Source organism: Pseudopipra pipra, chromosome 21 (assembly GCF_036250125.1).
Source record: "Pseudopipra pipra isolate bDixPip1 chromosome 21, bDixPip1.hap1, whole genome shotgun sequence".
Classification (NCBI taxonomy): Eukaryota; Metazoa; Chordata; class Aves; order Passeriformes; family Pipridae; genus Pseudopipra; species Pseudopipra pipra.
Genome location: NC_087569.1, coordinates 6,445,988 through 6,471,397, shown reverse-complemented (window position 1 = coordinate 6,471,397; position 25,410 = coordinate 6,445,988). Strand labels below are relative to the sequence as shown.

The window sequence follows — 25,410 nt, the reverse complement described above, 5'->3', positions numbered from 1 at the left end:
GCTGCCGGTGAGATCCCGCCCCGGGGGCGGCCCCGGACGGGGCGGGCCGGGCCGGGCCGGGGCGGGCGGAGCGTGCGCGGGGCCCGGGCCATGGCGGAGCCGCTGTGGCGGACCCCGCCGGGCCGCCTGGCCCCGCCGCACGTCTATCGCATGGCGGGGGCTCTGGGCGCCGAGCTGCGCCGCCTCTCCGGCCGCTTCGGGCCCGAGGCCGTGGCCGGGCTGGTGCCGCCCGTGGTGCGGCTGCTGGAGCTGCTGGAGGCGCTGGTGGCCCCGGCGGGCGCCGAGGCGGGGGAGGCGCCGGCCGGGCCGCAGGAGGCGGAGGTGAGCGGGGCGCAGGGACCTTCCCCGGTGCCACCGACCCGCGCGCGTCCCCGCTGGAGACGGCTCCGACCCGGCTGTTCCCGGGGGATGGCTCTGAACCGGCTGTTCCACATCCCGTGGGACGGCTCCGACCCGGTTGACCCCATTCCCCGTAGGGACGGCCCTGTCCCGGCTGTCCCCTTTGCCCCGCGGTTGGCTCTGACTCGGCCGTCCCGCATCCCCTGGGACGGCTCTGACCTGGCTGTCTCTGTCTCGTGGGATGGCTCTGGCCCGGCTCTCCCACATCCCCTGGGATGGCTCCGACCTGTCTGACCCAATTGACCCCCCTGGGATGGCTCTGACCCGCTGTCCTGCTTTCTCGGAGTGGTGGCTCTGACCTGGCTGTCCCGCATCCCCTGGGACGGCTCTGACCCGGCTATGCTCCCCCCCTCCCCGTCCCCCAGGACCCGGAGCAGAGGCTGTGGGAGGCCGAGCGCCAGGAGCAAACCCTGCACGGCCGCCTGGCCTGCCTGGAGGAGCAGAACCGGCAGCTCCTGGGGCAGCTTGCAGAGAGCCAATCCCAGGAAGGTGGGTGTCTTAGCGGGTTTGGGGTCCCCTGATGCCACAGGGTGTCCTTGTGGGGGATGGCAGACTGGGTGCAGGGCTGAAGCTGCTCTCTGGAGCCTGGAGACCTGGTCTTCAGCCCTGCAGACCTGTCCTACCAGGGAGCATGAGTGTTACCTTGTTCTGCAAGGTAACACAGGGACCCCAAACCCCCAGAGCAGCCCCAAGCCCCCAGGACCAAGCTGGGACCACCCCCAGAAGGGTGGTGGAGGCAGGCTTAGGGTTTGGGCTGCTTTGCCAGCACAAGGATGTATTTGGAGTGGTCTAAAGCTCTCAGCTTCCCTCTGTCTACTGTTCCTACTCTGAGACCTACCAGGAATGTTAGAGTCTGGCAGAAACTGAGAAACCTCGAAGTGTCGAGGGACTAAGGGAATCCGTGGATCCTGGAGGCAACTCATGCCTGTGTCTGGTCTCAGATAGCACAGCACGGAAGGAACGGGAGGTGATGCTGCGGCTGAAGGAGGTGGTGGACAAGCAGAGGGATGAACTTCGTGCCCAGGCCCACGAGATTGTTTGCAAGAGCCGAGACACGGAGGCGGTGAGGGGTGTGGGAGCTCACGGGTGTGGTGTGAAGGGCCTGGGCACCTGCTTTCATGTCACATCCCCCCAGGGCTGTCACGGCTGCTGAGCCTGCTGGGGTAGTGCCTTGCCCGGTGGCTCTGATGTCCCTGGGTGGGGACACTGCCTCACTTTTGGCTGCCCTGGGCCCTCCAGCTGCAGGAACAGCTGCATCGTTTCATGTCCATGAACGAGGACCTGCGGCACAAGGTGGCCGTGGTGCAGGCTCAGCTCAAGAGTGCTCTGGAACAGAAGTTGGACCTGGAGGCTGCGATGCTGCAAATCCAGAAGGAAATGAGCAGGAGGAGCAGGACAGCCCAGGAGACCCAGCAGCCAGAGCCTGGCCTGGTGAGTCTGAGCCTGTGGCCTTGCTGCTGCCAGGCATCACTAACACTGACCTGACATTCCCAGCCCTGTGTGGAGCTTCTGGCACACCCAGAGCACCCAAATGCCAGCAGGACGTGGTTGTTCAAGTAACCCCACAGCTGAAAATTGAACAGTGATGCCAGTAACATCTTTTTCTATAAAAATTGATAGAGGTGGAGCAAAGCGAGATGACAGGAGGAAAAACCAGGTGGGACTTGAAGGATGAGGAGGGTTTGCCACATGTGGTGATGGGCAGCAGGTGCTGGCCCATGGAGGGCTGCAGCAGCAAACTCATTCCTGAGACTTCCATCTCTGCCTGCACGTGGCATCCAGCCTTTGGGTGGGGGTTTCAGGGTCTCTCTTGCCTGCTGACTCTCTTTCCATCCTCCCAGGAAGGAGCCCCATCGCCCACGGAGGAGCCACAGCACCAGGAAGGGGACAGGAGCCCTGCTCAGTGCTGCTTCTCCAAGGAAGAGGTGCAGCAGATCCTGCAAGAGCGGAACGAGCTCAAGACCAACCTGTTCCTGGTGCAAGAGGAACTGGCCTATTACCAGCGGTGAGTCCTGCTGTGGTGGTGGGGGCAGTGAGCCGGGTCCCTCCCGTCCCTGCAGCCACCCATGGCCACGAGGCTGCTCGTGACTCAGCTGGGGTGGAATCTTTCCCAGGCTGTTGGTTAACCAATTGGCTGCTTTTTGCCAGGGAGCTGCTGAACGAGGAGAGAATTCCCAGCTTCTTCTTGAATGCGATGAAGTCAAATATCAAAAAACAGAGAAAAAAAATCAGAGCCAAAATGCTGGGAACGACGGAGGAGTCGGCGAGCAGGTGAGTCCAGCTGGCCGTGGCTGACAGGAGCCTCCTGTGCAGGGTTGGTGCTGGCTGGCAGGCTCTGGTGTTTCCTTGTGGTGTGACACCCTGGAAGGGAACTCCCCCAGGCCCAGAGCTGCCTCCTCCCTCCAGAGATCAAAGGTTTAATGTCTTAGGTTGGTGTCTTGCTCAGGTGTAGCCCTGGGAGCACCGCAGGGCCTGAGCTCTTTGCTGCAACTCATGTGTCCCTGTCACCAGTTGCACATGACCTGGCCAAATGCCACTTGTCCCTGTGTGTGTGACAAAAGGGAGGCGAGGTGGTGGCACTGGGAGCACTGGACAAGGCAGACTGGCCCCTGCACTGTATGGGTGCAGGTTTGTCCAGCTCCAGAGGGAACCCTGGAGTGGCTCCAGCACTCACTGCTGTGGTGTGTCTGTGGCTCAGTGCAGGTTTTTTCCCCCTATTTCTTTGTCCTGCAGTGATGAAGATGAGGGCTCCTGGCTCCCAGCTCATGGCACAGACTGTGTGGATGCTCAGCCTCCTGAATCCAAAATTAGGAGCTTGTAAGTTTGCTCTTGTGCTGGGGTGCTGGTGGGGACAGACAGCTCTGCAAGTGAGGGCATTGGGGCTTAGCTGGGACCTGGCACTTGCTGAGCTTGGGTATGACAGAAAGGAGTTGGGCTGCCCCATGCAGGGCTGGCAGGGATGCTGCCAAAATGGGGGTTGTTGGTTTAGGGAGGATCTGCCTTGTCCTGGGCAGGGACAGGGCAAACCTTGCTGCTGCCCCTGCAGTGCCACACACTCCCAGGGCCTGCAGCCAGGCTGTGTCCTCCTGCTGCCACCAAAGCAGAGAGAGGTTGGGATCCAGCAGCTTCCCTGGGAAGGTTCTTCTCCCTCATGGCCACTATCTGCTCTCTCTGCAGTTTTGGGCTGTGGTATCAGGGCAGCAACAAAGAGCCCCCCACATCCAGCTGCTCCGGCACCTGGGAAATCATCGACTCGCTGGACACGGAGGTGGAGCCAGAGGGAGAGAAGGAGCCAGCAGCCAGTTCCCCCAACAGAGCCACGGCACCCCTCTGACCCCACCTGAACAGGAGCTGATCTGACCTCACAGCAGCACTTCCTGGCTTCTCTTCTTCTGGTGTCTTCGAGAGCAGCACGGCAGCCCTGGCCCCTTCCCTGTGCCGTGGTGACGGCAAAGCCAGAGCGTGGGCAGATTGCTGCAAACCCCCTGGGGCACTTGGGTGTGGGGTGCCAGCCTGGCATGGGACACCTCAGCACCTCTGGGCATCTCTGCCCATCAGCCACCCTTTCACTGTGCCCATGACTTAACTGTGGGGGGTCCTGCACAGCTGTGCCCCCCACACACACTTCTCCCTGCTTGTAGCTCAGTGTGGTGAGGGTCTCCACCACAAAAGGGCTCTTCTCCTCCACTGGTGGCTTTTTCTGCCAACCCCCCCTGCTCAGAGCCCAGGATCCCATCGCCCGATCCTGCTCTGGGGGGTGTTTCACTTCACCCCTTTCCATTCATACCTCCCCCATCCCTGCAATGTGAAGGCTGAGGTGGAGTGTCCTGGGGTCACCACACAGCTGGAAGGGGCTGAGCACACTGCACCAGGTGTCCAGGTGCTCCTGTAGCTGGGACAGCCAGGATCAGCACTGCACTTTTTAGGTATGGGGTGAATCAGTTTTGTACTGGGACTTCTTCCTGCTACTGCTGGGACAATCCTTGTGTTTGTGGGGGCCAATTGGTCCCTTCAGGTCAGGTACTTTATAGCTTTAAAACTGGAGTTGGAAATAAATCAATCACTTGTTTCTTCTCTGAGGTCCCCCCTGCAGCCTCTGCTCTCTCCTGGCTTGGGAAGGGGCTGGGTGGTGCTCCTGGGGTTCCCTCACCATTCTCCGGTGTAGCCACCAATGGCTGTGCTCTACCAGCCCCCCAAGCCCCCTTTGGTGGGTCAGCAGCGATGGGGAGGGGGCTCCAGGGGTGTGATGCTGCAGCTCTGGGCATGGAGGAGTTAAGTCCTGCATGGCCAGGGGAGCAGTTGTGCTTCCAGCCAGGAGTCCCCCCAGGCTGAGCCGGCCTTGAGTAGGAAAAAGGTGTTTCCTGTGCATCTGCTGACACAAAGCTCCTGGGGACATGGTGAGGTGGGACAGTGGCCAGCAGCCCTTTGAAGGCCAGCATAGGTCAAACTGTGTTGCAGTGGGGGACATGGGGACCCCACCTTTGAGGCCCTGCCAGGAGTTGGCAGTGCCATGGGGTGGCTCATGGGGGTCGGGGCAGGGGGAGGCAGTGGATGTCCTGCGTAGGCTGGGGGGGCATTGGCTAAAACAGCTTTGGGGGTGACAAAAAGGAGGCACAGGGGGAGCCAGGTGAGATGCTCAGGCAGGTACCAATGATTCAAAGAAACCTTTGAACAATCTGAAAAGCACTTTTATTACGGCCGGGGAATGCAAAGGGGCAGGTGTTTTTCCCCAGTGCACTCCGCTGAGCAAAGAAATACCATAGCTTTTTATACAGTTTGAAAGTAGCAAGTTTAAAATTATCTATACGCACACTCTTTTTGCAGTCTGCCTTATCTAAATAGACACTTAGTTTTACCTCTTATTCTTACCATTACAGAGTAGTTACATAAAGTTTTATAATTTCAAAGAGTTTCAGGTTCCCCACCCCTCTCTACGTGCTAAAAAGCCTTCCCTATTCTCTAAGCCATTTTATCTTAATTGCCCACAGTTTGGGCAGAAACTTTTAAGCAGTTTTACATTTTGCAAAGTCACACTTACATAGCTAAATAGCTAAATTTTGTTTCATTTTCTATTTCACCACCCCCCATGTGGTTGTGCCAAGCCCTTGGATGCCCATTTCTGCTGGCAGGGTGGCAGCAAGGGCCGAAAACAGCCCTTTAGTGGCATTCCCTGCTCCCCTCCCTGCCGTACTCCTGACGTCTGGATTGGGGTGACTCCTCCCGCGTTTCCTCAGGAAGAAACCCAAGGCTGGAGGGAGGAAGAGGCCGCACCACGGGAGGGACGGGACAGACGGACGCCAGCGTGGGGCTGGGGAGCCACCAGGACTTGGGGCCCTGGTGGTGATGGGGAGCGTCCAGCCCATCCTCTGCCTCCAGCTGTGGCTGTGGGTGCACAGCTCTGCCCAGGAGCTCGACCCCGATGGCAGGAACGTCTGCAGGTAGGTGCCATGGGGGTCCCCACTTGTGCCCCTCCATCTCCTGGGCTTCTCAGCAGCCCCAGAGGTGTGTTGTCCATCCGTCCTTCCACAGACGGAGATCTGCAGCCCGGCATCATGTGGGTGCAGAGACTGGAGTGATGCTGGGGACCGTGGTTGGGGCACTCGGGGGCACTTGGGGCACCCAGACCCCTTCTCCAGGGGTTATTTCTCATTCACCCCCAGTGCACAGGGCAATGGGGCGATACAGGACCCTTGGCAAAACTCATCGTGGGGAAACATTGGCATAGCAGACCCCAAAGGGCTTTGGGAGCTGATGTCCCCTAATTTGCTGCTTTGTTGCCTCTCCCATTGGTCTCCCATCAGCAGAGGCACCTTTTGCTGCCTTTGTTTCAGTGCCTTATTTCTGCGTTGCTGGTGAAGCTTTGAGCCGTTCCCAGGGCACTTGGGACCCGTCACGGGCTCCATAGCGGCATTCCTGGCAGTTTGGGCAGGCCAGCCCCACCACCCACTCAGGCTGCAGGCTCCTAAATTTCCTTCTATTTTGCTGGTTTCCTTCCGGAGCGTTGTCCTTGTGGCCGCACTGCCATCCCACTGCTGGGGCGAGGGATCACTTCGCCTTGACTGAAGCCACAAGCAAAGCTGTCCTGGCCCCAGCACCCCCTGCCCTGGCTGACAGACCCTCCGGGTCTCTCCCACAGGTTCCCCACTGGCCTGGAGTGCTGCCCTGGCTGGAAGCAGGATGGGCGGGAGTGCACAGTTGGTGAGTGTTGGATGATGACGAAGCCGGACACTCAGTCCCTGTTCTTTTCCAGGCGGCTCCTCAACAGTGCTGGGTGTTGGGGGGAAAGCCCTGCAGCTCTGCTCAAGGGACAGTGGTGGGGTGCTGTGCCATGGGGACCCCCAAATGCCCGCTGAGCAAGCTGCTGGTGGTACTGTGGCTCAGGTGGAGGGATGGAGCGGGAAGTGGATTCCCCGGGAAGTCTGTCTCTGCAGCAGTGGGTGGCAGGTGGTCTGGCAGAGGGGTGTGAGCCTGGGGGACCATTATGTGCTGATGTTTCTGCCCTGCCATGACAGCACTGTGCGAGGGGAAGGACGCCTGTGGGGAGGACGAGGTTTGTGTGAAACCCGGGGTCTGCCGCTGCAAACCCGGCTTCTTCGGAGCAGACTGCAGTTCCCGTGAGTGTTCCCACAGGGCTCAGCCAATCCCACCATCACCTTTGCCAGCCTGGATGCTCCGGGGACTGCAGGACTTCCCCCCATTCCTCACAGTCTCCTTCCCCCCGCAGGCTGCCCCGAGCAGTACTGGGGCCCCGACTGCAAACAGAGCTGCCCGTGCCACCCCAACGGGCGCTGCGACCCGGTGAGCGGGCACTGCACCTGCGACCCCAACCACTGGGGACAGGTCTGCCAGTTCCCCTGCCAGTGTGGCCCCCACGGCCGCTGCGACCCCCTGACGGGTGCCTGCCACTGTGAGCCGGGCTGGTGGGCACCCAACTGCAAGAAGCAATGTCAGTGCAACCTCGCCAGCTCCCACTGCGACCCTCTGACCGGCCTCTGCCGCTGCCTGCCGGGCTGGTGGGGCAGGAGGTGCAGCTTCAAGTGCTCCTGCTACCACTCTCCCTGCACCCAGGAGACGGGCAAGTGCGAGTGCAAGGCCGGGTTTTGGGGGCCGGCGTGCCAGCGGCGCTGTGACTGCGTGCACGGCTCCTGCAGCCCCGTCACCGGCCACTGCACCTGCGACCCCGGCTACCAGGGCAGGAGCTGCCGGGAGCCCTGTCCGGCGGGGAAATACGGGTCTCAGTGCGTGCACAGGTGAGCTGGGGGCAGCAGGGGGATCCAGTGAGTACCCCCGGGTGGCAGTCACACCTTGAGGGAAGTCATCACGGTAGTGTCTGTCTGGTCAGGGAGATCCATCCTGTGGGATTTAAGCATCCCTGGTTGGATGCAGCATCAGCATTGTCCCAAAAGAAACATCTCACTAATGCCAGCAGAAAGTGCTGGTGTCACCCTAAAATTGCATTATCCTTAGTCCTGCTCCCCAGGGTGATAAAACAACATCTCCCCTGTCTCTTCCAACCAGAATATTCTGTGATTTTGCTCTCCTCCTATCCTCTTGCTACTACAGAGTGCTTGGCACTACACAGTATTTCCCTGTGGCCCAAACTGATGCTCAGTGCTGGTGTGGGGTGAAACCTGCTTTTTGAGGGGTCAGGGGTGGGTGTTGTGACTTCACTGCCCCTCTGCCCATGCAGCTGTGGGAGCTGCAAGCGCAGCCAGCCCTGCTCACCCGTGGATGGCTTCTGCCTGGCCTGCCAGCCTGGTTGGAACGGGACTCTCTGCAAGGATCCCTGCGCTCCCGGCTTCCATGGCGAGAGCTGCCTCCAGCTATGTCCCCGCTGCCAGCGCGGGGAGCCCTGTGACCCTGAGACTGGATCCTGCCTGCACTGTGATCCTGGCTGGACAGGACCCAGGTATGCCCGGGATGGAGTTGCTGGTCCTCAGGGGGGTCTCTGCTCTGAGGTGCAGCCGGCTGATGCTTCGCTCTCTGTCTTGGCAGCTGCAACAACTCCTGCCCCACAGGCACCTTCGGCGATGGGTGCCAGCTCCTCTGCCCCGAGTGTGTTGCAGGGAGCTGTGATCCTGTGACAGGAGTTTGCATCTGCCAGGCAGGCTACTGGGGAGACAGGTAACGCCAGGATAATTCTGGGAGCAGGGCAGGGCTGGGGCCTCGCTCTCTCCAGGGGCATTTCCCTCCTTTCCTCTCTCTTCCAGCTGCAACGACACCTGTCCAGAGGGATATTTTGGAGTGAATTGTTCTGAGCCCTGCCAGTGCTCCCGGGGGACCTGTGACCCTGTAAAGGGTGACTGTGTGCTGAGTAAGAGCAACCTCAGATTTACTACTCGGCACCGGGCAAGGGAGGGTCACATCCTCACTGGAGAAGGTGCCAGGAGGCTGGGATGCAGCTTGGTCCTACCTAGTGCTTCCTGGCCCAACCATGAGTTGCCAGCTCCTGCATTCTCCATGCAGGGCAGTTCTCTGGGCTTCACAGCCACAGGGCATTCCGCACTCAACTCGTGTTCTCCACACAGGTTTGAAGGACCACGGAGCCCTTGCAGCCGCCATCCTTGTCCCTCTCCTGCTGCTGCTGCTCTGCGTTGCCTGCTGTTGCTGTGGAGCCAGCCCAGCAGATGCTAGAGACAGGTATTTTTTCATATTTTGCAACCTTTGATGCAAAACCCATCTCCTGTGTCCCTCGATGTCCATCTCTGCTATGCAGGGCGGCTGTGCCGGACGACGATGTCGTGGCCAGGATGAAGCACCACGTGCAGGGGGTGCTGGCGAACCTCAGTGCTATGATGCCCTGCTTCAACCTGGGAAGCTCTAAACTCCCCAAAGTCACAGGTAAAAAAAGCAGAGCTGTCAACAGCACTTCCAGAGGGTCACCCCCACCCCGTGATCTCTGCAGTGTCAGGGAAGCTTCCAGCTCCTCTCCCAGCCCCGCCCTCAGCACCCTGGGGTGCCCAAGCTCAGCTGGATGTCTTCTCCTTCCCAGTGTCCCACCATGACACGGAAATCCCCTTCAACCCCAGCTTCATCGAGTCGCCGTCGGCTGCGTGGGTGTCAGACAGCTCCTTCTCCTCCTTCGACACCGACAACGAGGGACCCGAGTACTCTGTCCCTCCCAGAGAAGGTGACATCCATGGTTGCTCCTCCTCTCCCTGGCCACCCGCAGCCTATCCGGGCTGCCAGGGTCAATCCTGCCCCACTACCAACCTTGGCTGTCCCAGGGATGGGTGCTGGGCCCAGACAGTGTTTATTTCCATGCCTTTGTTTTCCTGTCTGCAGGGACACACCGGGGCTGTGCTTGACCTTGTGTGGCAGAACATGCCCAGCGTGGGCAGTCCCATTTCACAGCCTCCTCCCTGGGAAACGATCCCAGGGACAATCCTGTTTCCCCAGCCCCTGTCCCAGTGTCCCCGAGTGTGTCCCTGGGCAGGGCAGTAGCTCTGGCAGCCGTAACTCTTGTCGCCTTCTCCCACAGGCATCCCGCTGCTGGGGGGGACTGAGCTGCAGGATGGGACATCCCCCCCTGGTGAGGTGCTCCCGGACCCGTCCGCCTTCGACTCCGAGGATGTGTCCCAGCCCTTCGCCATCCCTCGCACCTCCAGCATCGCCAAGGCCAAGCGACCCTCCGTGTCCTTTGCCGAGGGGACAAAATTTGGGGCAGTGGAGACCCCCAGCCCCAGTTGGAAGCCCAAGACCCCATGGGGCCCATCCAAGCTGACCCAAACAGCAGGGGATGTGGCAGCGGAGCCCCAGAGCGAGCGACCAGCCAGTGATTGCTACGAGAACCCCGAGCCCCTCAGCAAGGGGGAGGAAAACCACCGGCCATCGCCACGGGCCACCCCGGGGGGACGCAGGAGGGTGGTCTCCAGCACCAGGCACGTGGCCCAGAGAGTGGAGGCACTGGAAGCAGCTGCAAAATCTGGCAGCTGGGAGGCGAAGGGGAAAGAGCCCAATGTCACTACCATCTACATGATGGTGGGAACGGCTGGGCAGGACCCCAAGGCAGAAGGAGGTGGTGAGGGACCGGTCCAGGCTGTGCTGAAGCGTCTGGGCAGCTTGCAGAGGGGCAAGTGGGCTGCCAAGGAGGAGCCCAAGGTGAGGAGGAGCATGGAGGCCATCCAGAAACCACCCCGCCGGGCCCTGGCGCAGCGCAGAGACTCGGTGAACAGCTGCAAGCAGAGGGAGAGTGTCCCAGGGGCTCCTGCTGAGCCATCCCCCAGCAAGCACCAGCATCCCCCTGCTAAGAGACTGTCCCTCCTTCTTGCAGCTCTCTCATCAAAAAGCACCGGAGCCCAGGATGGGGCCAGTGAAGCTGTGGGTGCCACTGAGAGGGGCAAAAGCCCTGAGTTAGTTGTCAGCCTCGAAACAAAGGGACAGGCTGCCATGGAGGAAGAACCCAAATACGAGAATGTGACCAGCAGTGGTGCCAATTCCCCCTCCAGCCCTGGCAAGGAGCTGCTGACCACCCCTGCAGCCACCTGAGCCACCACTGCCCGGGCTGGGACAGTGGGAGCCCAGGGGATGCCTCCAACCCCATCTTGGGGGGAGCCGAGATCCCTCTACGAGCTGTGAACTGGAGAAGCATTGAGCCTTTCCCTGACCCCCTCTCTTCCCTCCGTGCTGTGTTGCTGGACCCTCGCTGGCTGGCACAGCCGGTGAGATGGGTGATGCCAAGAGCCACAGCGGTGGCAGCCTGTGGGATTGTGGTGCTTCAGAGCTGCTTTCCTGCTCTCCCCTGCCTTACCTGCCACATCTGTGTCTGCAAAGCCTGGGGGCACAGCGATGCTCTGGGTGTGATGGTGACACCTTCAAGTCCCTGTTGGCAGTGGGCCTGGGGACATACATCCTCTTAAACAGGAGCAGGGCGGCTGGAGGCTCAGCTGGGAAATGCACAGGCAAGAAAGAGTTTCACCCCATCGGCTTTTGCTTTTCCCTGTCCCAATTCCAGTGATGCTGCTCGGAGCCTCCTGCTATAAAGGTGCTTCTCGCTGAAGGGGATTATTTTGTGGAGCTGGGCTGAGGAGAGATGATGGGCTTCAGAGAAAATTAATTTTAGCTGCTTATCTCAAAGGGTATCTGGGTCTGCAGGGGTTTATCTGTGTGGCTTCTGTGGCAGGCCCTGGCTGCCTTTGCTTCCACGTACTTGTGTAGCCCATGGAAAGGCTTGTGGCACAGCATGGGGTGTTGCCACAGCCTTTTAAACTGCATGCAATACCAGGCTGCAGTTGTGCAAGAGCAAACGTGGCAGCTGGGCAGTGCCCATCAACCTGTGCACCTGGCGCCGTGCTGGTCCTGATAAGGATGAAAGTTGCATGGAAAACAGGATTTCTACGGGTCCCCTGAGCTCCTGCCATCTCCCACGCCACATTCCTGCTGTAAAGGCGGTTGAGATGTCAAAGAAGATTTGCAGCCTGATCTGGTTTTAGATGTATCTAAGTGGTAGAAGGTTTATTGTATATTTTTCTGTTATTTTGCGTGGCGTGAAAGCCTTGGAGTGAAAATTAAATGTTACCAAACCCCTTCAGGAGATGGGTTTCCCAACCACCCTCTGAATCAAAGACATGGCCAGGAATATTCTCCAAAGTGTGGAAACAGTTGGCAGCCTTAGGCTTTTGGTTTTTTGGTGGTTTTTTTAACATGTTCTGGTTCTGCTGAATTCTGAACTCTCACTCAGCGAGCCGAGTTCTCCACAGAGCTGGAGACAGGAGTGCAGGGGGAATGTGAGTGGGCTGTGAGCATCCAGAGCACCTACACTGCAGCCTGAACCTCACATGTGGTCTCCTTCTGATCTGGCACTGCTCAGCTGGGGGTCAGGGTTTGGGGTGTTTCAGAAAACACAGTAGGTTTTGCTTTTACCCTTTTGCTTTTTGTGGGTGCTTCTTCACAGTGCAAAGCACCAAATCCCCACAGTCCTGATTTTGGCTGGGAGGCTTCCAGTTTTGCAGCCAGCACGAAGCACCCTTTCCTGCAGTGGAAGCACCCACTGCCACGATTGTAACACCAAATATTCCGGTATACAAGTAAAAATATTTGCTCATCCTGGCAGGACCGGAGCAGCAGCCTGGCCAGACCTCTGCTCTGCACAGGCTGGTTTTTGTTTTGACAGTTTTATTGCAGAGGCAGGGACAGTCCCACGTTTGATTTACAAGCAGCCATTTTTTTCCCCAATCGGGTGGATATTTTCAGCCTGTGAGCTGAGCAGTGTTGTGCCAGAAGTGAACATCACGTGAGCTGGTTCGCCCTGGGTACAGCATGTAAATAGCTGACAGCAACCTGACAGCCTTCCTGCCGCTGAAAGGAGAGAACGCTGCTGCTGCGAGAAACCTCTCGTGTTCAGGGGCTGAGCCCGAGGCAGGATGTTCCCCCGGCTTGAAGATGAAGCATCTTCGCCCTCCCTGGGAGGTGCAAGGGAAACGAGCTGTGGATTTCCAGCGTGTGGCTGCCCATGCACACACCGGCAGCGTGGCTGCGCTGGTGTCTTCTTGCTGGGGATGCTTCCAATCAGGCTTTGCCGTGGTTTTAATCCTGGATGCGGGAGACCTGCAGAGCGGGCGGGCGAGGGAGGGTTTGATGTCTTCCCGTGCTGGATCTCTGACTTTCCAAATCCTGCTGCAGTGGTTTTAAGTCAGACAGTGGGAAGTGATCCATGTGCAGGGCCTGTCTGTAAGCAGAGAGGTGTCTGTGCTCTGCTGGGGCAGCTCTTGGCTCACAGGTAGGAACAGAGGCTTGAGCTGTACCTCATTGCCACAGAGGTCTGTCCCTTAGCCTGCAGCCTTGTTGTCTTCATTCCCAAACTTCCCAAGCATTTGAAGAGGACCATGTCATTTATTCCAGTGGCTCCATCAGAGCAGGAGCTGTCACCTCCCTTCCAGCCTGAGCTCATTCTTGGCCAGTTTCTATAAATGTGTCTCTGTGTCAGTACTGTTCTTCAGCTCCACTTTATTTTTTTTCTCCCCATGCTGTTTGCTTAGTCCCGGGGGTATTTATGGCTGATCACGAATCACCTGATAGCTTCTTTTCTCCTTCTAGGATAGGACACCCAAGCCCCCTCCATGCTCTCACCTGTGGCAAAGGGTTCCCGTGTCCTCAAACAGCCTCTGAGCCCTCCTTGTGCTCCCTCCTATCGCGGTTTGTGTTTCTTGGACACAGCAACCAGGTCTGGGTGCTCAAGTCTCCCAGGGTCTCGTGCTGCCTCAGCCTTCCTCTACCTCTGCTAAACACGTGGCACTGATCCAGGCTGCCTTGTTTTCTTTGGGCTTTTGTTTGTTTGTTTGCATTGGCTTAAATCCACTTTCCAGCTGCTGAAGCGTTTGACCCTTCTCCCACAGCCAAGGCTGAGGAGTTTCCTCTTCCCACCCACCCCAGCCTGCCCCTTTCACAGGGGTGCCATGGTGGGTACACGTCCCTCTGCTTCCTCTGGGGTGTTTACCTGCCCCAAGTGCTATTTTCATGTCCTTTGACTGAGAAAATATTCCCTGTAATGATTCTAGGGATACATGGACACCTCCTCTGGACCAGGACCTCACTAATGAGGGCTGGGCTTATGGCAGGACTAGAAATCCCACAGAAGGATGCTGTGAAAATAAATTTAATAGAAAAAGAGAGCAGAGCTCTGGTGAGCTCGGGTGTAAAGCTGCTCTTGTGGCTGGTGATGATTTTACTTTTATTTAATGAAATTGGGCTGCATCCCCAGCAGTGTGACCAGCAGGTCCAGGGAGGGGATTCTCCTCCTCTCCTCTGCTCTACTGAGGCCCCACCTGGAGTGCTCTGTCCAGCTGTGAGGAGCCCAAAATGAGAAGGACATGCATCTATTGGAAGTCCAAAGGAGGCCATGAAGAGGATCAGAGGCTGGAGCACCTCTGCTGTGGAGGCAGGCTGAGAGGGCTGGGGGTGTTCAGCCTGGAGAAGACACTCCAGGGAGACTTTATAGCACCTTCTAGTGTGTGAAGGGACACCAAGGGAGCTCAAGAGGGACTTTGACAGGATAAAGGGGAATGGCTTCCCACTGCTAGAGGGCAGGGTTAGATTAGATATTGTGAAGAAATTCTTCACCCTTCTGTGAGGGTGGGGAGGCCCTGGCACAGGTTGCCCAGAGAAGCTGTGGCTGCCCCATCCCTGAAAGTGTCCAAGGCCAGGTTGGACGGGGCTTGGAGCAACCTGGTCTAGTGGAAGGTGTCCCTGCCCATGACAGGGGGCTGGAACTAGATGATTTTTTAGGTTCCTTCCAACCGAAACTGTTCTGTGGTTCTATGAACGAGCTGACTGGGTGCCTGCTCCCAAACTGGCCTTTTAACGAGGGAAGAGCAGCTTCTCTGCTCCCTCTTTGATCAAGGGAGCAGGACAGGTGGGATTTGCAGGACAGGTGGGTTCACAGGACGGATCCAGTGCCTGTAACCGCGGCAGAGGAGCAGTAGCACAGGAGCTGTTACCGACACGGCTCCGTGTGCCCGGCTGGGCTGTGCGGGCAGGAGCCGCTCTGCTGTCGCACAGTGAGAGCGCTGCGGCTCCTCCGGCTGCCGCCCGGGGCCGGCGGAGACCGGCACCGAACCCTGCGGGGCCGGGCGGGGCAGCGGCCGGCGGGGCTCATCCCGCATCACCTCCCGCCGCCGCCGTCCCGTTTCTCTCCCTTTTCCCTGGAAGGCGGCGGTGCCGGTGCGTGTCACGGTCCCCGCGGAGGGTCCGTGCGTGTCCCCCCGGTGTGTCCCGTGCCCGCCCCGCACAGCGGGTGTTGTGTCCCGGGGGCGTGTGGCCGTCCCGGGAGAGACCAGGTGCGGCCCGGGGCGGGGGTACGGGGCAAAGGGACCTGGAGGATACGGGAGGAGGGGGATATCGGGGAGGGTACCTGGATACCGGGTGGGGGGCACCGGGCGGGGGTACCAGGGGGATCCCGAGGGGTATCGGGGGAGATATCGGTGGGTATCGGGGGAGGGAGGGCACCAGGGGGTTACCGGGTGGGGGGTGTCAGAGGGTACCGAGGGGGGAGTATCGGGGGGAGATATCGGGGGGTACCAAGGGAACCCCTGAGGGTCCCGGGGGCAGATATCAGGGGGTCCCGGGGGGGTTCCTGGGGGCAGATATCGGTGGATCCCGACTGGATCCCGGGTGGATCCCGGGTGGATCCCGGGGGGGGTCCCGGGTGGATCCCGGGGGGATCCCGGGGGGGTCCCGGGGGCAGATATCGGTGGATCCCGGGTGGATCCCGGGTAGATCCCGGGGGGGTCTCGGGTATCCCGGGGGTCCCGGGAGGGGGGGCGCGCGAGCCGGCACGTGCCCCAGCGGCACCGGCGCGCGCCCCCATTGGCCGGGGCGGCGGCCAATCAGCGGCGGCGCCTGTTTTTGCCTCGGAGGAGGGATAAAAAGCCCGGGCGGGACCGGCGCGGAGCGGAGCGGGCGCGGCACCGGCGGTGAGCGGGCTCGGGGGTACGGGGAGACGAGGGGGGGCTATCAGGGGGTGGGGGGGCTCCGGGGGGAAGCACCGGGGCGCGCCGAGGCCTCGCAGGGGGGCGCGCGGGGTGGGGTTTGCACGGGGGAGGTTTTTGCGTGGGGTGTGATCGGGGAGGGGTTTGCACGGGAGGGGGTCGGTGGGTGCTTTGGGAGGGGGAGGCTGCGGGGAAGGAGAGGGGGATTGGGGGGTAATAGGGTGTATAGGGGTACGCGGGTGCATGGGGGGATTCATGGCAGGCAGCGGAGGGAGAGGGGATGGATGGGGAGAGCCGGGTGGTGGTGGGTGGGGGGGCTGCATGGGGAGCGGGATGCAGCGGGGCTGTTCGGGGGAGCTGGGGCACGGGGGTGGTGCAGAGCATGAGTGGGGTGTGCTGGGGAAAATGGGGTGTGCTTTGGGGGCGGCTGGTACGGAGAGAGCGGGGATGCACCTCTTGTCGCAGAGAGGGGCTCTGGGCTGGGGAAGGGTACTGGGACTGGGGAGGAGGCTGCGGGTGCAGCGTTGAGGAAGAGGAGGAGAGGTGATGGAGGAAACGCGTCGTGGGCTGCACTGGGGCCTGTGCCGTGGGTGGGTGGGTATGGGGGGGCACGGCTGCAGACTGGCTTTTAGGGCAGGGGTCTTTGAGCCAGTTTCCGTACCTGGAAGGGGCACCACTGCAGGGAGCTGGGTCAGACCCCCATCCCACCAAAGCACCTCGGGCTGGGGCCTGTGCCCTATGGAAAACCCTGGGAATCTGTCCTGGCCGGGTGTGTGGCCAGCTGGTTTCCCCATTGTGCTGGATTGAGATGTGCTCAGGCTGGGAAAAGCCTCAGCTTCTCTAAAATGGTCACCTGCCTTGTGACCCAAGGGTTGCCCCCCACCCCAGGGCTCCCCAGAGCTGCCCCTTGTCCAGCCAGGTCTGCTCCCAAATCTGCTGCTTGCTCCCATGGGACCCAGGGGCTGGGACAAGTGGAGGCAGTTAATCTGGCCACAGCATCTGTGGGGCAACCTGGAGATGCCAGTGATCTGTGTCCCAGCTGGATGGTCTGGCAGGTAGCACAAGGCACTCCTTGATGAGCCATGGGTGGTATAAATTGCATGTTTAGGACCCTCACTCACATTCCAGAGCAAATCTGTGCCCTATGTGGGGCAGAGCAGAGCTGTGGGATAGTTTAAAGCCACCATTAGGGATGTGGGGCTGTGTCCCAGCCTCTGCCTGCTGGCAGCAGGGAGATTGGGGTGCTGGCTGAAACCCCCCCACTCTGGCACGTGTTTCCTCACTGCCTTATCAATGAGCTGCCTGCCCAGTACAGGTGATGGGGGGTGGGCTCGGGGCAGTTGCTCTTTGCTGCATTTTCACACCTGTTGCTCAGGAAGTGGAACAGAGTCCTTGAGCGCTCCTGTGTCATGTGGAGTGTCCACTGGAGGGGCTGTTCCAAGGGCACCTGTGCTCCCCCACCCCTCCAGGTCACTTGGCAAGCTGGTACCTGCAAAAACTAGTTTTACACCCGAGTGCCTGACACTCGGCAGGCAGGTTTGCTCGCGTGCTTCTAGAGAGGTTTCCTGTCAAACCGTACTCAATTTTAACACTTTTTGGGCAGCACGTGCCGTGTCTGTGGACTCACTGAAGGTTGTTCTGGTCCCTGCAGGTTGAGACTGAAGGAGGCCACCTCCCCAAGCAGCCATGGCCCCCACACTTGCCACGGCCCACCGCCGGCGCTGGTGGATGGCGTTCACAGCCATCATCGAGAACCTGCTCTTCTCTGCTGTCCTGCTGGGCTGGGGGTCCCTCCTCATCATGCTGAAGGCAGAAGGGTTTTATTCCTACCTGTGCTATGGGCAAGGTAAGGATGCTCTGGGGGCTCGTGTGAATAAGTTGCTGCTGAGCTTTGCTGGTGTGATTTCCCTGGTTTAGGATGGTGTGGAACTGGCTGCAGCAGGGCTGAGCTCAGTGTCAGTGCTGGGATAGAAGGAAGGGATGTGTGCTCTTTTCCAAAACCAGTGGCATTCTTGTGATGGTGCAATGTGCCTGTAGTTGCTCTTGCTCTGCAGAGTGATTGGAAAAAGAAGCTTTAATGATTAAGTAAAGCTTTTCTGGATGGCCTTTTCCACTTGACCGTGAGTTCTTCCTCTGCAGGGAAAGGCTGGATGGATTCTGGAGGATGATGATTGGTGGGCAGGGTGTCCTGAGTTTATAGGAGGAACTATATAGGCACTTTGTTCTTAGTGGTAGGGAGGAAAGTAGTGTGAGTGGCGATAAGATTAGAGGAGTCCAGTGCTGCTGTTAAGAATAATTTGCAGAAGTAAATGCTGCTGATGTTCTGTTCCTCTTCAAGCACCCAGGATGTGCTCAAACCAGGCTGTTGTCTCTGTGAGGGCTTGAGATTCACTCTCTGCCCCAGGCAGAGGAAGTATCTGTCCATGTTGCAGACACAGCCTGGAAGGGAAGAGGCAATCATGGTGTGGGAAGGATAACCCTGGGAAAAACAACCTGGAGGTAGATAGATATCCCCAGCCTGGGCACGGGGAGAATTGTGGTCTGGGGAATCCCACAGTGTGGTAGGGTGGACAGTGAGGTTAAAAGGAGCTTGAAGGTAAAGGTGTGGTGTGGATTTGGAAGCTGCTGTACTGACTGAAGTTTTGCATGTGTTCAGAGAAGGGAAGAGCAGAGTGAAGAGAGGCAGGAGGTGTTTGGGTTCTGTCCAGAGATGTGTGGTGGTGGATTAGACTGGATCAGCCCCTTTGGGGCTGGAGTAGGAAGCAGTAGGGGAAGAAAAAGAGTTGGAAATGAGTACATGGACCCACAGTGGGTGATGGCTGAGAATAGTGGGGGAAACCTCAAGTGTGGGAAGTCCAAGCAAAAGGTGACTGTGAATGGCTGTGATGGTTCTTTGGGTTTTGCTCATTCATCAGCTGCTTGTTATCTCTCCTGCTTTGTGTGCCTGAGGGTGGCTGCCTAAGTCCTGTAGAGCCTGGTCTGGTGCACCTGGTAAACACGTGTTTGAGTCTTCTACCAGCCACAGCTTGGCTGCTTGATCTCCATCCTGTGCTCAGCTCACAGTGAGGTGCTTCCAAGTGTGTCACTCAGGTCTCCAGCAGCATTGCAGATTGTGAGGAGAGTCCTCAGCAGCTGGAGGCTGTGTAGGGCTTCTGTTCAGAGCTGTGCTCTCCAAATCATGGAGACTTTGTCATAGGCCTATGACATTAAACCCATCAGGTGGAGACTCTCTGCCACCGAGATAAAGCACATGAGAGCTGATAAGCAAATGCTGACTGTCTCTGAGAGCAGGCATTTGCCTGTCTGCTTCCTGAGATGTGCTCTGCTGGCAGGAGCTTCACTTGGGGCCCACCTCCTGCTCTTTGATGGCTTTCAGTTCATCTGCCTTTGTCCTAAATGGCTGAGATTCACCTTGGCTTCTCACCCCTATTTGCTAATCTGTGGCTTTTCTGGCTCTCCCTGTGGGAATGCCCACAGACCATAGGGAAGATGCAAATGTTTGGACTGCTGTGAAATTTCTACCCTGGGGGTAATTGCTTCCTCCCAGTGTCCAACCTGTGCCCTGAGGCAAGAGAACCTAATCCTTGAAAAGAAATTTATGTGGTCAAATTGTTCTCCTTGTCCTCAAATATCTGGCCATCACTGCTGAACTTGTGATGACCAGCACATTCATCCATGCTTATTCACTTTCCTTTCTCTGTTTTTGTCCTCATTGTAAGGATTTGGTGGGGTCCTGGCTCCAAGTGTGGGGAGAGCAAGCTCTCAATGACCAGCCTCAAGCTGAGTTTGACCTTTGCTGGGATTAGGATGCCCCAGTGGTTGCCTTTTTTCGGGGCAACCTATTGAATCCTGCAGCCAGAGTGGGTGCTTGGCTGGAAGGCTGGTGCAAACAAATTATAACTAGTAGCCTTTGGGCACTTGTTGTTCCTAATGCTGCTGTGTGCATGTAAGTATTGCAAAAAAAATAGACTTTTTCTAATGAGCCAAAGGTTCTTGGCAGGGCTTTTGGTTTGTCAGCAAAAGCTCTTGCACTTTGTGATGCTGTCCAATGAAAGGGAAAACTAGACCTTGTCCTTTCTGCAGGCTCTTCTCTGAAGGTAACAGCAGCTGCCCAGAAAGTGGCTGCAGTTCATGAAGGGCTCCTTGTCTTCATATTGAATCACCCACTTTCCCTGCTTGCCCTTAGCTTCTGATGTTGGATTTTACTCAGCCACTGTACAAATGTGGGGTCCAATGGACTCTTAACTCAGTTGCCTGAGGGTGGAGGTGGACACCTAGGAAAAAAATCCAAAATAACAAATATTTGTAAAGCAGTTGTGCAACAGGGTTTGAGTGGGGGGTTGTACCAGTTTGGCCACCTCCTGAGAGGTATGTTTGAAATTCGCTGACAAGGAGTCTGGTAGTAGCACTTTGTTCCCATTTTAATTTTACTACACTACTACTTGGCCTTTAACCAACTGATGCAGCATCTTTTATTCTGTGCAAGTGCTGACTCCACAGTCTTTATCGGGATTTGGGCTTTATCAGCTCTTGGGGAATTTGATCAGTTCAGGGTCTTGCATTGCTGTGATGTTTCTGGGATTGGGAAGCTCAAGGCTTGGGTCTGAAACATGTTTGAAAAAAAAAAAAGTCCTGAACTTGATAATCTGCTCACAAAGAGCAGAGATAAGGGGCACAGAGGGCTTTCCTCTAAGACAGGGCTGCAGAATACCAAAGGGATGATAAGCTAATTCACTTATGGCAAGTTAACGAGCTTTAACACAGGCATAGGGGGAAGGTGCTGCCTTGCAGTTCTTTCCTCTTATTTGGAATCTGTGATGGGGAATTTGCAGTCTGAAGGTCCCTTCCAAGCTGAGAAGATACAGCAACTCTTTGTGGAAAGGCTGCACAGGTGACCCTGTAAACAGGAAGAGAGAAAACGTGGTAAATGTTCAATTTGTACAGGAAACACACTGTGCCGATCAGCAGCTGCCGGGGGAGCTGCAGGGGAAGGTGCTGCAAAGAGGAAACCACAGCTGGGGAAGGAAGGGAGTTTGACTGGAGGTTGTGCCTTGGCTCTGTGGGGTTTTCAGCTGGGTGCCCAGAGAGGGGGTCCTGGAAGTGCAAGTGGAGGGACAGGGAAACCCGAATAAATTACATTTGCAGTAGAAAGCAAGAACATCTCCTCCCAGTTCCCAGAAGTATGACACCATCCTGAAAAGACAAAACATGTTCATATGTGGGCAGACTGCAGATCAGTTGTTTGCACATGTCTTTCATGGTGATATTTTTTTTTTAACCAGTACTCCCAGTTCTTTGGCCCCGATTTCTCTCTTTTTCCCTCCTTTTTTTTCTTTTTTTTTTTTTTAATATAAAAAAAGGGGAGGAAAGTGAGGGTGTGCAAGCTTGGTTCCACAGAGCTATTGCCAGGGTGGCTGGGGGTGTCTTGCCTGCTTGGCACAGTCTGATCCATGAAACAAGATGAAAGGAAACCTCCCCTCTGCCATCCGAGATGGCAGTCGCTCCTGAAAAAGCCAGACTTGTTCCTCTGGTAATGTGGCGTGTGTGCCTGGGATTTGAAGAGGTCAGTAAAGAGTAGTTAATAATTGACCCTCTCATGGAACCTACAGCACCTAATTTGGGAGAAAGGGTGACTTTAAATGTTCCAGCCTGAACAAATCTCAGTGATGATCTTGACATAAATGATTACCGAGGCAGCCTTGTTCTCACCTAAGCTGTCATTCCTTAAATAGTAACTTGAACTACTAATTGGGCAGTAGAAATCCTGCTGCTTGTATGGGGAGTGCTGTAAAAATAGGCAGCATGTTCTTGTAATTGCTGGTAAAGACTCGCAGCTTCTTCTGGCTTGTCAGTGAGACAGCGGTGAGCGTGCTCAGCCTCTCTGCTGCTCCTTGCCCGGGTGTCTCTCCTGCCTGTCAGACCTGGCAGGTGGACTTGGCAAGAGAATTTGGGGAGGGCACCACTGTGGGCACAGAGCCAGCCCTTCCCCAAAGCACTGCTGCAGAGGGAGCCAGGCACGTAGGAGACTTTCCCCAGGAGTGTGGCGTGCACTGATCTGGAACAGGATCTGTGATTGAAGGGAACTGCTGTTTGCTGTAACCAGGTGCCTTAGGTAGGTGAGTAGTTAGGCAGGTTCTCTGCCCATTAAACTCCTCCTGCATGTCCTATGCTGCCACTCACTCTCCTGTGCTGATGACCTGCTGGCACCTGAATCTGTGCTGCTGGAAGAGACAGCTCTTGGCTGGACCTTGTGTGTGCTGCAAACACCTGCAGCCCCTCCAAAATGTTCTATTTATGGAGGTGGCTCAAAGGATCAGAGCATGTCAGGGTGCCAAGGGCTGCTTGAATCATTTCCATTACGCCTCAGTGGATCTTCTCTTGTTGCTCAGAGGCTGCTTCTATTTTCACAAACAATTTGTATTTCCACATAGCACTGTTGCCTGGCCCCTCCTTGGAGCTGGCACTGAGCAGCCGTAAACAAGGTGGTTGGTACAGGCAGGGACTGAAGTTCTGTGCCCTATTCCAAGCCTTCCTGGCTGCAGCAAGTCTTTGGAGAGGGCCAAGTTTCCTTGCTGTTTCTGAGCTGTGCCCTCTTCACCTCCTGGTGTTGGTGCCCACCGTGAGTGTCACCAGAGGGTCTGCAGGTGTGTGTGGGAGCTCCTTGGGATCATGTCACTGCTGTACACAGCAACACACTTTCAGGAATTCATATACTCCAGCTTTAAATACTGAATATTTCTGGTTTGAGATCTTTTTCTGTGGAGGGTTACAGATGCTTTAACACATGCAGCCAGGAGTTAAAAGGTCACTGCACTGTTCATGGCCCTCCACCCTTCTTCCACTCCACAGCTGAGCTATCTCTGTACAGTGCTGACACAGAGAAACTGCTACTACTTTCTCAATTCTCTCTCTCCCCTTGTTTTCCCGAGTTTAACCTCTCACCCACATCTGTTTCCTATGAATTTATCTTTGTGGAGAGCCCAAAAAGCCTTGATGCTGTGGGTGAAGCTGTGAGCCTGTGCCTGCCTTACAGAGCTGCTGTCTCAAGTCAGTATTTAGGATCCTGGGCCACACCAAGAGGAGACTGTGAGGGAATGATGGTTGAAAAAGATTGAGATGTAGCGTGAAAACTGCAGAGAGCCTCCCAAGTCTGTCCAGGACAGATTTCTAAGGATGTGACTTGGGAACCTCAGGCTGCAGTGCTGCCCTCCCTGCCAAAGTGATGCTGCTGGTGGGACATGTGGTGTTTTGGGGATATTTGTTGCTTACTCAGACTATCCACGAGTAGCAGGGCAAGAGAAGGGACAGATTAAATTATCAACCAGGAGCACATGGCAATGGGAAGGAACAGTCATTGCTGCCTGAAGGCAGTTTGAGACCATCTTAGCAAAGATGTTGGTGGGAACAATGTACACCGAGAGAAATGCCTCTGCCTCCCCTGGAGTGCTGGGAGGGGACAGAGGAAGGTTTGCAGGCAGCTCAAAAGCCTTGGATATCAGCTGAATTCCTGCTGATACCTGATGGCTGGAAGGTGGAGTGAGGTTTGTTTACAGTGGACACAAAGCTGGGAGGGTGGTTTTAGGCAGCTGGGAGAGGCAGGGTGCAACCAGTAACTGCAGTGGTGCTGAGGCTTGGGTAGAAGAGGAGGAGTTGCAAGATGGGGCTGTGTGATCTCTAGAGATGGAGGGAGGGCAAGAGCAGCCAAGGGAATCTCCTCTACGAGCCACACCAAGCAGTGAATCTGAAATCACTTGTCCGTGAGGGATTCCTGCTAATTAACTAACTAACCAGGGCTCACTGGGAATCTCTAGTCTCACTGCATGCTGATGGTTATGTAGGTGACTTCTCTCCCTGTTCCTCCTTTAATATTGAACTTTGTCAGATGAGTTATTAAATATGGAGGAGAGTATTTTATATCACTGGCTTGCAGCAGCAAGAGAGCAAGTGCTTTGTCATATCAGCAAAGGTTACTTACGAGTCAGATAAGTGTTGGGAGAAGGAGAGGTGGAGTGCACTGGAGCTGTGGCACACATACTCAAGGAGTTGTAAGCAGCCTTGGGGTAGGCATGTAACGGGAGAAGAGTTGACATGAGGCAGTAAAAGGGAACTTCTTTCCTTTCATTTTTTTTTTTTTAAACTGTCCTGTTTCTGTCTCGGTTACACAACGTGGGCTCTGTTCAGTGTGGGAGTTTGCATGCCGAGTTCCTCATGTAAGGGCAAGAACAGAAGGCTGGAGTTATTATTGATCTGTACGACCTAAACCCACTTTGAAAGAATAGAAAATGCTAATTATGGGGCAAGAGTTAAAGATGCATCAATCCTTTAACAAATGGAGAAGGCAGGTGAGCTGCCAGCCCTCCTGGGAGCAGGGTAGTTAAATCCAGGAAGGATTTTTCAGAGCCAGGGCAGCCAAAGCAGGGTGGCTACTGCAAAGCCATTCCTCATCCTGATGCCTGCAGTGAGGGTAGGAAGCTATTCATTTGAGCAGGCTGTTGCTCAGTGCCAGGCCTTGTCAGCCCAGTGTCTGGAACCAAAATAACTGATTTGACTGTAGCTGTCACTAGTTTTGTTAGGGAAAAATCTGTGATGAGAACATGACAGCTGTAAATTAGGAGGAACCTATTTTTGTGTTAGTCCCTTCAGGTTCTGCTGGGTTTAGTCCCCTGTAATTGCCAGGCCCTTGCTGTATAGTTGTTTCAATAAATTAATGAATCTCCATCGTTAGGTTTTTACCCTGCTGCTGCATGGGATGCCTATCCCCTGGGTGCCTGTGCATCCTTTTCCTGCTCAGGTTTCCCTTGTCCTTCTGCTGCTCTCCTTCTCCATTTCTCACTGATTATAATAACAAATGGAATGTGGAGGCTGTATGCCCAGCGTGTTGTGGCACCCCACGTGCGGAGCTTTTCTCTTCCCTCCTTCCTGAAACGCTGCAAACCCCATCCTAATGCTCATCCTCTCTCACCCCGTGTAGAGGACACCAACAACAGCTCTGAACACGAGAACAGCACAGCTTCAGAGCACAAGTGGCCTTCCTGCAATGCCCAGGATGAAATGCTGAACTTGGCCTTCACCATCGGGTCCTTCCTGCTCAGTGCCATCACGCTGCCCTTGGGAATTGTCATGGACAAGTACGGCCCTCGCAAGCTGCGGCTGCTTGGCAGGTGGGTGCCCTGGGCTCCCCGGGTGGGCTGAGGGGTGAATTTCCACTTTATCTGGGCCAGATGTGTGCTGTGCCTGTTGTGGTGTCCCTGCAGCATTGGGAAGAGTGTGAGGGACGGGATCTGCTGGTAGCTGGTGGCCGTGCACAGGGCTGGGATGTTTTCAGCCAGCACAGTGAATTGCTCCATAAGGGAAGGGCCTGGAACTCCATGTCCACACTTCTGCTCTCCAGTGTTGCTCTGTGATCCCCGTCCAGATGGAGCCTGGAGGGAGAGTCATTTGTGAGTCATGGAGGGGAGCTTTCTCCTTGAGCTGGGAGCTGTGTCCTGAGAGGCACAAAACCAAGATGTTACATCATTGTTTGCAGGCTGGGGAGTTAACTTGGGAACAAACAGATCCTGTTGCCTTTTCTAGGGCCCTTCTCTTC

The 25,410-nt window shown here is 56.5% G+C and overlaps 3 protein-coding genes across 5 annotated transcripts in view; all 3 read left to right on the top strand.

The window, feature by feature from the left end:
• The first annotated feature begins 55 nt into the window (after nucleotides 1–55).
• On the top strand, nucleotides 56–4,478 carry RILP (Rab interacting lysosomal protein). The gene is made up of 8 exons (XM_064677415.1): nucleotides 56–321; nucleotides 765–888; nucleotides 1,341–1,462; nucleotides 1,639–1,830; nucleotides 2,241–2,404; nucleotides 2,548–2,670; nucleotides 3,133–3,216; nucleotides 3,577–4,478. Exons 1-8 carry the CDS (start codon nucleotides 91–93, stop codon nucleotides 3,731–3,733), a joined length of 1,197 nt encoding a protein of 398 aa, XP_064533485.1. The 5' UTR covers nucleotides 56–90; the 3' UTR covers nucleotides 3,734–4,478.
• A 478-nt stretch (nucleotides 4,479–4,956) lies between these two features.
• SCARF1 (scavenger receptor class F member 1) lies at nucleotides 4,957–11,932 on the top strand. Its single transcript, XM_064677379.1, has 11 exons — nucleotides 4,957–5,837; nucleotides 6,536–6,597; nucleotides 6,912–7,013; nucleotides 7,124–7,649; nucleotides 8,090–8,308; nucleotides 8,395–8,523; nucleotides 8,610–8,713; nucleotides 8,928–9,039; nucleotides 9,116–9,240; nucleotides 9,392–9,529; nucleotides 9,881–11,932. Exons 1-11 carry the CDS (start codon nucleotides 5,743–5,745, stop codon nucleotides 10,885–10,887), a joined length of 2,619 nt encoding a protein of 872 aa, XP_064533449.1. The 5' UTR covers nucleotides 4,957–5,742; the 3' UTR covers nucleotides 10,888–11,932.
• A 3,792-nt stretch (nucleotides 11,933–15,724) lies between these two features.
• SLC43A2 (solute carrier family 43 member 2) overlaps nucleotides 15,725–25,410 on the top strand; it is a 33,124-nt gene continuing 23,438 nt past the window's right edge. The window contains exons 1-3 of one of the 3 annotated variants that reach the window (XR_010435537.1): nucleotides 15,725–15,809; nucleotides 17,476–17,670; nucleotides 24,796–24,985. Coding sequence is in view for 2 of the 3 variants with exons in the window: in XM_064677396.1 (XP_064533466.1) it covers nucleotides 17,511–17,670; nucleotides 24,796–24,985 (350 nt within the window). In the remaining variant the exon portion in view is untranslated. Of the gene's footprint in view, nucleotides 15,826–17,475; nucleotides 17,671–24,795; nucleotides 24,986–25,410 lie in introns of all 3 variants that reach the window. The other 2 variants (XM_064677396.1, XM_064677397.1) reach the window with 2 other exon arrangements.

What these genes read in the sequence shown, in the direction of transcription:
- SCARF1 (XM_064677379.1), top strand. Translation starts at nt 5,743, where the DNA reads ATGGGGAGCGTCCAGCCCATCCTCTGCCTCCAGCTGTGGCTGTGGGTG. An exon ending in AAAGGGTGACTGTGTGCTGA is followed by an intron (nt 8,714 to 8,927) that starts GTAAGAGCAACC and finishes TTCTCCACACAG; the next exon opens with GTTTGAAGGACCACGGAGCC. An exon ending in TAAACTCCCCAAAGTCACAG is followed by an intron (nt 9,241 to 9,391) that starts GTAAAAAAAGCA and finishes TCTCCTTCCCAG; the next exon opens with TGTCCCACCATGACACGGAA.
- RILP (XM_064677415.1), top strand. Translation starts at nt 91, where the DNA reads ATGGCGGAGCCGCTGTGGCGGACCCCGCCGGGCCGCCTGGCCCCGCCG. An exon ending in AGAGAGCCAATCCCAGGAAG is followed by an intron (nt 889 to 1,340) that starts GTGGGTGTCTTA and finishes GTCTGGTCTCAG; the next exon opens with ATAGCACAGCACGGAAGGAA. An exon ending in AGAGCCGAGACACGGAGGCG is followed by an intron (nt 1,463 to 1,638) that starts GTGAGGGGTGTG and finishes TGGGCCCTCCAG; the next exon opens with CTGCAGGAACAGCTGCATCG.